The 8,704-nt window shown below is 40.1% G+C and overlaps 1 protein-coding gene across 2 annotated transcripts; it reads left to right on the top strand.

The window, feature by feature from the left end:
• Positions 1-213: 213 nt before the first annotated feature.
• On the top strand, positions 214-8,110 carry LOC140933552 (uncharacterized). 2 transcript variants are annotated; one of them, XM_073383151.1, is made up of 3 exons: positions 214-321; positions 1,613-5,186; positions 5,835-8,110. In XM_073383151.1, exons 2-3 carry the CDS (start codon positions 1,620-1,622, stop codon positions 6,276-6,278), a joined length of 4,011 nt encoding a protein of 1,336 aa, XP_073239252.1. In that variant the 5' UTR covers positions 214-321; positions 1,613-1,619; the 3' UTR covers positions 6,279-8,110. The 2 variants fall into 2 exon arrangements, with proteins under 2 accessions (XP_073239252.1, XP_073239251.1); XM_073383150.1 differs by lacking the exon at positions 214-321 and having other exon boundaries at positions 1,504-5,186.
• Positions 8,111-8,704: the final 594 nt, after the last annotated feature.

Below are 8,704 nucleotides of genomic sequence, written 5' to 3' on the forward strand. Positions count from 1 at the left end.
ATTACAGAACAACTATATTAAGTAATTCATTTATTCATGCTACAACGCTACTTTCTAAATACCACGAAAAATTTTTAAAGTAACACGGATTCGGATTTGAACAAAAATTAAGTCGGATCGACGGATCGGACCTAAAAATACCACGGATCGGCGGATTTGCATACCCCTATTCACCCCCCTCTTTACGGAAGTCGTTTTACAGTCTTCCCAAATTATTCTATGCGCTCTCACAATATCTTTGGTTTCAATGAATAACAAACCACTCTTCTGAGCCGACAACACAAGGCAGCAAGGACATGATATCGAAGAGCTCCGTTTGAGGTAGAAAATTGCTTTTTACAATTATTTTCCACTGCAAACATGTACATATCTATAACTTTTTATTGGGGGATTATTTCAGCAAGCTGCGACATCATGCGCTAGATAAACAAAAGTTTCCCAGCCTTATCGCAGGCAAACTTTGGATAACTTTTTACATACAATTAAGTCACAGTTGGGGAGCGATTGTTATAGAAAAAACGACAATTTGGCAAGATGTGATTCAAAAACAAGGTTTGCCAATACGGTGCGGGAGACAACGTAAGAATAACGGAAAGAAAGAGATTGGGTGATGTAAAACACCCCCAAACTGCCGACTGTTGTTTACTAATAAGACAACCACATCTACTACGGCATCTTGTTTAAAATATCGTCTAAGAAATAAAAGTTCTTGACAGAGTAACATATTATGTCCCTACATTTATAGTATTCAAAAAGAATCAGTCAAAACAGTGTCTTACAAATATGTTAATTGTTTGGTAAAATTGGACATGAAAGACAAAATGAAAAAAAAACAAAAACATATCAAATGATGCAATATCTCTATCGTCGGCTGAGATGTTCGAGATAAAAGAAAAGTATTCACTTTAACTTTGGCGCCGATATCGGCTAAGAAACCGACCTTCCGTGACAACGCAAACTTGAAGGCCACATGGACAATCAGTACAATCAGAAATGCAAATTAGTGTTTTTATCTATAGCCCATGTGCGTGGCTTAAACGCTTAATAATTTACGGTTTTCGGATAAATCACACAATGAAGTAATGGATTTTTAATCAAGCGGCTTTTCAATGGGAACCTTCGTTGTTCTTGGTTTCAAACGATTTCAAAGCGTCAACAACAAAGGCCCAGTTCATAGAAAAGGAATCATATATGAAGTGACCGCCTCTGAACTCACTAATTTGTCGGGTCTTTATTCGGTAGAAAGAAAAAAAAAAGAAAAGAAACAGGCAATTCTTGATTGAAAGAAAGTGATGTCTCCGTCTGATTCCCTTATAAATTCTGTAAACCAATACCACCAGTTATATGTGGCCAATTGTCAGGTATACCTGCAAATGAAAGACACGTCAATCCGCTGTTTTTTCACTTTGTCGACGAAGGCAATGCAAGAATAAGTGGGTGTATACTCATAAATATTAAAATATGCACGTGGTTACTTGTTCATTTCGTAGAATTTTACTTTTGTTAATTACCGTTTTGTTAGTTTTTTTTTGGGTCGGCCACGTTGAATATTTCCGACCTGAAAGTCCTATTCTACCTTTCGTTTTCATTTCTGGGTTTTCTTGCCTTTCAGCGAAGTCATGAACAGCGTGGCAATGAAGATAATTATCATTGGTTTGTTTTGCTTGGATTTATGGCCATCGATGTTTACATCTGCATCAGCCCCGTTGACCACTTTCGATTTGTGCGGTGTGAGCGAAATCACCACAGAAAACGTTTCTCTTTCGCTGAATTTTACAACGGAGCGCGCGCAAAAAACTGGCGGAGAATGTGCTCGGGTGATTATTCTTAAATCGAAGCGGGTGAAGCTGACCGTAGAAGAACTAAACGTTGTAAGCGGAGCGGTGTTCGAGATTCGAGAAGGCCCTGGGATTACTGACGGAGAAAAACTTGGGCCAAAGGATGCAAGCCAGTCGCCCTCGTTCTATGTTACTTCGGGGAATGCCATGTTTATTCGATTTAAAGACGTTAGTCAAGGCACAAATGGACCAAGCATTTTTCGCGGGAAAATTTCTTCAGTTCCCTTCCAAGACACGTGCCGTTGTCGAGGGGTGAGAAACGGAAAGCTGGAGTGTTATGAAACTACGCAAGAGAGGAAATGTGAATTGAAATGTAATCCCTCGTTTATGGAGCTAACAATAAAGAAGGAAGTCCTAACGTGTGATTTCAAGAATGGAACGTGGGATATAAATATACATAGCGGACCACTTGAGTGCCAAAAGGTGCAAAAACCATTTCAAATCAAAGCCACAGTGAATTTTAATTATGCTAATCTAACGTGTCAACAAGTTGATCTCAAGAAAGTGGAAAGCGTTATTCGAGCGGTGTTAGGAAACAACAGTGATGTTCGAAGCAAAGGTGTGTGCTTCAACCAAAGTGCTGCCAACAACCCAGACTGCAAGCAGGCAGTTCAAGTCAACTGCACCATCAGCGGAAGTCAGGCGGAAATAACGATAACTATATTGGATTACATAGTGAAACCGCCAACTTTGGAAGAAGCTAATTCAAAACTCCAAGAGCTTCATACGGCCTACAACAACCTGAAGCTCAAGGATGTTTTAGACATTGAAGCTCTGGTCATGAAGAAAGGAAATGAATCATTTACTATTTCTAAGGAGTCAATTGTCAACACCGCCACTCCTTGGTGTAACGGTGAAAATGATTATATTAAGGTTCCCGGGAACGCAACTTATTCTGTGTGCTCCGCCTGCCCAAGGCACCATTTGTACAATGTTACAACCCGCACCTGTCAGAAATGTCCCTCCGGTAGTACTGCAGTAAAAGGTGCACGGTCGTGTACACAGAAAAACGGCACATCGCCAGCAACGCCCCTGAGAAAATCATGCGATAATAAATGTATGAAGGGCAAACGGCTAGATAAAAAATATGGGATGTGTGAATGGTGTCCTCGAAACAATTACCAAAACTCTTCAACGAAGATCAATCCAGAATGTATACCCTGCCACGGTGATAAACAGACCATTTTTCCTGGGGCACAAGAGGTGTCAGACTGTCTTGACCCCTGTCTACCTGGTACCTTTATGAACGCTTCAAGTGGCAGTTGCATGGATTGCCCTATTGGCACCTACATGGACACCGACAAACATGCATCTACTCGATGCAAGACGTGTGAAATGGGGAAAACCACCAGGAGTGTCGGCAGCAAAGCAGTCAGTGATTGTTACCACTGTTTACCTGGTGAGTTTTATAACTCAACTGCAATGATGTGCACTTCTTGTCCAATGGGAAAATACCAGGACGAGGTGAACAAAGACAGCTGCAAAGATTGCACTAGTGGGACAACAACTCTTGAAATGAGTTCAAAGACTATATCAGACTGTGTCAAGGTCTGTGGCCTGGGGAAGTTTCTTAATGACTCAAACTGTTTTGATTGTCCAAAGGACACATACCAGGATGTGAAAGAGCACAATGCCACAGAGTGCGAGCCATGTGGACCAAATAAAATCACAAATGCAACAGGACAGTCTGATGTTTCTAGCTGTTTTGTCATATGTGAGGAGGGATGGTTCTTGGATAAAAGTGTTTCTCAGTGTAAAAAGTGTCCTGTAGGACAGTACCAAGATCAGTCAGGACAAGACCGCTGCAAACAGTGTCCTGATGGTAAAAGTACCGCAAGTGAAGGACAGAAGAATGTGTCCTCCTGCACTGTTGTCTTTTGTGGGAAAGGACAGTATCTTAATGACTCAAACTGTTTTGACTGTCCAAAGAACACATACCAGGATGTGAAAGAGCACAATGCCACAGAGTGCAAGCCATGTGGACCAAATAAAATCACAAATGCAACAGGCCAGTCTGATGTTTCCAGCTGTTTTGCCAGTTGTGAGGAGGGATGGTTCTTGGATAAAAGTGTTTCTCAGTGTAAAAAGTGTCCCCAAGGACAGTACCAAGATCAGCTGGGGCAAGACCATTGTAAACAGTGTCCTGATGGTAAAAGTACCACACGTGAAGGACAGAAGAATGTGTCCTCCTGCACTGTTGTCTTTTGTGGGAAAGGACAGTATCTTAATGACTCAAACTGTTTTGACTGTCCAAAGAACACATACCAGGATGTGAAAGAGCACAATGCCACAGAGTGCAAGCCATGTGGACCAAATAAAATCACAAATGCAACAGGCCAGTCTGATGTTTCCAGCTGTTTTGCCAGTTGTGAGGAGGGATGGTTCTTGGATAAAAGTGTTTCTCAGTGTAAAAAGTGTCCCCAAGGACAGTACCAAGATCAGCTGGGGCAAGACCATTGTAAACAGTGTCCTGATGGTAAAAGTACCACACGTGAAGGACAGAAGAATGTGTCCTCCTGCACTGTTGTCTTTTGTGGGAAAGGACAGTTCTACAAGACCAGTAGTGCATCTTGTCAGCTATGTCCCTACGGTACCTACCAGGATGCCAAGAATCATCAGCTTGAGAACTGCCAAATGTGCCAGGGCAATAAGACTTTTGTGAATGAAGGAGCTGAGGATTCCAGCGAATGTATCACAAGTGATGGAAAGGGAAGTGCTGAAATCATCAAGATGTCTGTCAAATTCACATCGCTCTCTTGGAGTGAAGAACTCGCGGACACTGAAAGTGCTAAGTATTACGAGACAAAGACCAAGATTGAAGATGCAATCAAATTTGAGTTACACAAAGATCCATCATTTGAAGATGTTGCAGTAACTGCTCTAACAAAGGGTAGCGTTGTTGCCGAATTTGAACTGTACTTTAATGACAAAGTGGACTATGTACCTGGAAAAGCCCTCCAGGTTGCTGCTCGAAGTGGTAAAGTCGGAAACTTGTCAGTTAACTCAGATTCACTACGTATTCTCCAACAGGACTGTTCCCAACCTCTTGGAATGGAAAGTGGTAAAATAAAGAATGAGCAGATCACGGCGTCAACATTCTCAAAGCATTATGAACCCTATGAAGGACGGCTGAATTTGAAAGGTGGGCGTGGCTGGTACCCTGAATACAATAGAATGACTGAATATCTACAGATTGATTTCAAGAGAGCGATCAATATTACAGCTGTTGCTACCCAAGGGAAATCAAATGTTAAAGGAAAGTTAAATGTTTATGTTAAAGAATACAAACTTAGCCTAAGTGATAATGGAAAAAATTGGAAAGAGTATACTGAAAATGACACAACAAAGGTAAGCAACATTTAAGTACCCTTTCACTTTACATACACACCTACATACATATTCATTGAATGTAGACCAGACTTCGGAAGGTACCATTCGTTTAATTCTACAGATCTGTTTTGCACATGGTCAAAAGATGACCACGCTCATCAGGCAACTTAACGAATGATCTGTCATGTCAAAATTGGTGGTTATAAGCATTTAACTCCGTTGCTATGCAAAATATAAACAAATTGAATAGACTACGGTAGTCCCCCATTTTTCCTCAGGGATAGTATAGCGCGCAAAACACAAGTGCGCGTGAAAATCAACCCACGCGAGAAAAGGGGGACTACTCGTAGTCTACAAATTGAACTATAAGGTATATAAATATTTGCGATAAGGGTTGAGGGATTGCGTTACTGTGTGACAGTTAACCTAACCTACATACAACGCACATATGTACTTTATCATAACAGCCCCTGACTAGGGTTCTTCTGCTGTCAATACTAAAAACTAAAAAACATAAATAATTAAAAATAATAAAAATAATAATAATTTTTTATGAAAGTAGCCACTGGGGTCACCTTCATAGGAGCTGGAGGAAATCCCCAGTCCCCGGCCATTAATGATAGCCCTGCACAAGCCAAACTGAAGTTGCTGTTTGACATTTTCTAGGTTTTCAATGGAAACTACGACTCGGATACTGTGGTACGAAATACTCTAGCACATACAGTCACTTCTCGGTTCATCAGATTTCTACCTCAGAGCTGGAGTAAGGACATTTTTATGCGTGTGGAAGTCTATGGCTGTTTACTGAACGCACTTCTTCCAACTGAAACTTCCACAAGTGCTGCTAGTAGACCAGATATTGCTGCAAAAACATCAAAGCATGACAAGTGGCCATGGGGTGCATATCTCGGCATTGTTTTTGCAGTTCTGCTAGTAGTTGGAATCGTCATCGCTGTCATCTGCTGGAAGAAAAAAAGCAAAGAAAAGAGGAATGCAGCGGAAACAGATCATGCTCTGATGGGAATGGGCAAGCACGGTGATGGAGAGTACAGGATCATTGAGAAAAATGCTGCAGAGCCTGACGATGACAATGATGAAAATGTTGTTTGAGTAGAAAAATCATGAGTGTGGACTTAGACTTTTTATGCATAGCTGCAGAAGAGGCAGACTTGCCAACCCCCAAAAGGCAAAAAATGTGAGATCCTGAACCTAGAGCTGGGAAAAGTAGTGAGAAATGGGTGAAAAGTCGTGAGATGTTCTAAATTTCCTAAAGGAAGGACTTCCAGTGAGGATTGTGGGTATTGGAAGTCATATAACACTTTAAAGCTACAGCAGTAAACATCATTTTGACTTTTACGATTTAGGTTTTGTAACTTCTAGTTTGCAATTGTTGGCAGTCATCTTGAAAAAGAGAAACAGTAAGTCTGCACATTTGGTGACAGCGGCAAGTCATGGTAGGCTGAGAAAACGTAATCAAACGCAACCGCTAAAGGTTTTCTTTGGATTGAGCTGGCTATCTATCTATATCTAACTTGGAAATGAACCCTACAACTCCAAATTTTTTTAGAGCCTCACTTTTCAAGAAAATGTGAGAAATTAGTTGCCAACTTGTGAGAGCATGAGATAGCTCATAAAATTGCAAGACTCATGACAAAGTCCTGAGACTTGGCAAGTCTGGAAGAGGGCCTCCCTGCTAGCAGAGTCTTCTTTTTCTGTGATAGACAAAGATGGAAAAGTAGACTGCTGTTAGCTATGGATTTGAGAGAAGGTTCTACAAGAAAAACGTTTAGTACCTGATAAAGTTTTAGGGATTTAATGGATCAATTAAGGTTTCCGGTAAACTGCCCACATACCCCTCCCCTAACCCAACATATTGCCATAAGTGAGAAGTAAGTGTTAACTTTGACTTTGGGGAGGGGTAGGTGAGAAGTTTCCCAGAAACCTTAATTGATCCGATTTAACATCCTTTTCTATATAACAGAAAGAAAAAGTTGCAATAAGAGTTGATTAACATACATAGAAGAGTTTTGGCCTACAATCTTGGACAAAACTGTTGAGAAAATTGTATACTTGGACAGCATTTTTCTAAACATCGTAGCTGTACTGGTTCTTCCCTCTCCCCCTTCCCCTGAAAGCAATGTTGTTGTGTATTTAAAAGAAAGCCTGATCCCTGGGCGTTTGTAGGAAGCAACATTGAACTGGGGGAAGGGGTTTTCTTTTCGCAAAGGCATCGTTTTGGAAATAGTTTTGTTGTGTAGGAAAGTGTGCATGATGGGGAAAACTTTCTCAAGTGGTTTTGTCCGGGATTGTAGATTGTAAATGACACAATCCAAGGCAATGTTATCAGGATTGTATGAGTCATATTGAGTCATATGAGAGCACAATGATGCTTATATTTCACCACTTATTTACGCTAACAGGCTGGGTTTTGGCAATAGGGATATTTAGGCTACGAATGCAGACATATTTTTGGTTGACTAGGTGGAGTGAGAAAGGACAGCATGAAATACGTCTGCGTTTGCACGCTAAGGACTATTTTTCACCTTGTTTTTTTTTGGACTATGGTAACCAATGCCATAATTGCAGAAATTTTCATAATTTTCATTGAACCTTTTCCACAAATACAAACAAAAATACAGTCAGAATATGCACTGTTATTTAAAGAAAAACCCTCATTTCTATGGTAAACTTAACCTTTTAACAGTATCAAACAAATGTTCACATGTCAGTTTCTAGTGTTACGTAATTTAAAGCTAGATGTAACTCTTAATAGTTTTAAGAAGTAAGTATAATTCCAGAAAACCTAAGTTAATAATAGTCTTTTGAGAAAACGTATTTCTGGTGTTGTTAGGAATAGAAGGCAAGAGATAATGTGTTACTTATGCATTAGAATAATACATTTGAAATTATACTGAAATAAAATTCCATTTTGATGCTTAGAACATACTGAATGCATTGTTTACAGGCAGCAAAAAATAGAAAATTATACAGAGATATGCTTTTTTCATCTCCCCAGCTCTGCTAAGTGTCAAGTGCAAGTCACATTAATTTTTTATTATACATGCAGAATATCACTTGCACAATGGTATTTCTATCATGTAGAGTTGTCACAAAGACTTCAAGTGAGTACTGGGATTGTAGGTAGAGGATAGAGAGGAGAAGTTGTTACATCCCATTGCCATGGAAGCGAAATTTCTGGATCTCATCAGCTCATGGTCCTGCAACTATCGCACTCATGTTGATAAGTGCACTTGCTTCCTTCTTGCTGATCTACCGAAATTGATTAATAAGGGAGAGAGCCAGTACAATTCTAAAGATGTTGAGTTGTTTGAATACTCTAATAGGGAGTTAAAGATGTCGCTATGGTGATGGCAGTGAGAACTAAAATGCAATAGGTTAAGACTAGCAAAACAACAACTTTGCATGTGCAGCGCACTTTTCTGTACATTTCTCTGATGTCACTGCACAATTACGAAGTGAATTGCCTAATCTCACATTTCATCAACCACATGTGCATAGGAAGACAAATTTCTCTT

Source organism: Porites lutea, chromosome 4 (genome assembly GCF_958299795.1).
Source record: "Porites lutea chromosome 4, jaPorLute2.1, whole genome shotgun sequence".
Taxonomy (NCBI): domain Eukaryota; kingdom Metazoa; phylum Cnidaria; class Anthozoa; order Scleractinia; family Poritidae; genus Porites; species Porites lutea.

Bases quoted from the DNA above. Each gene is read 5' to 3' on its own strand.
- LOC140933552 (XM_073383151.1), top strand. From the start codon at position 1,620: ATGAACAGCGTGGCAATGAAGATAATTATCATTGGTTTGTTTTGCTTG. The intron at 5,187-5,834 runs GTAAGCAACATT...GACATTTTCTAG, and splicing joins CTGAAAATGACACAACAAAG to GTTTTCAATGGAAACTACGA.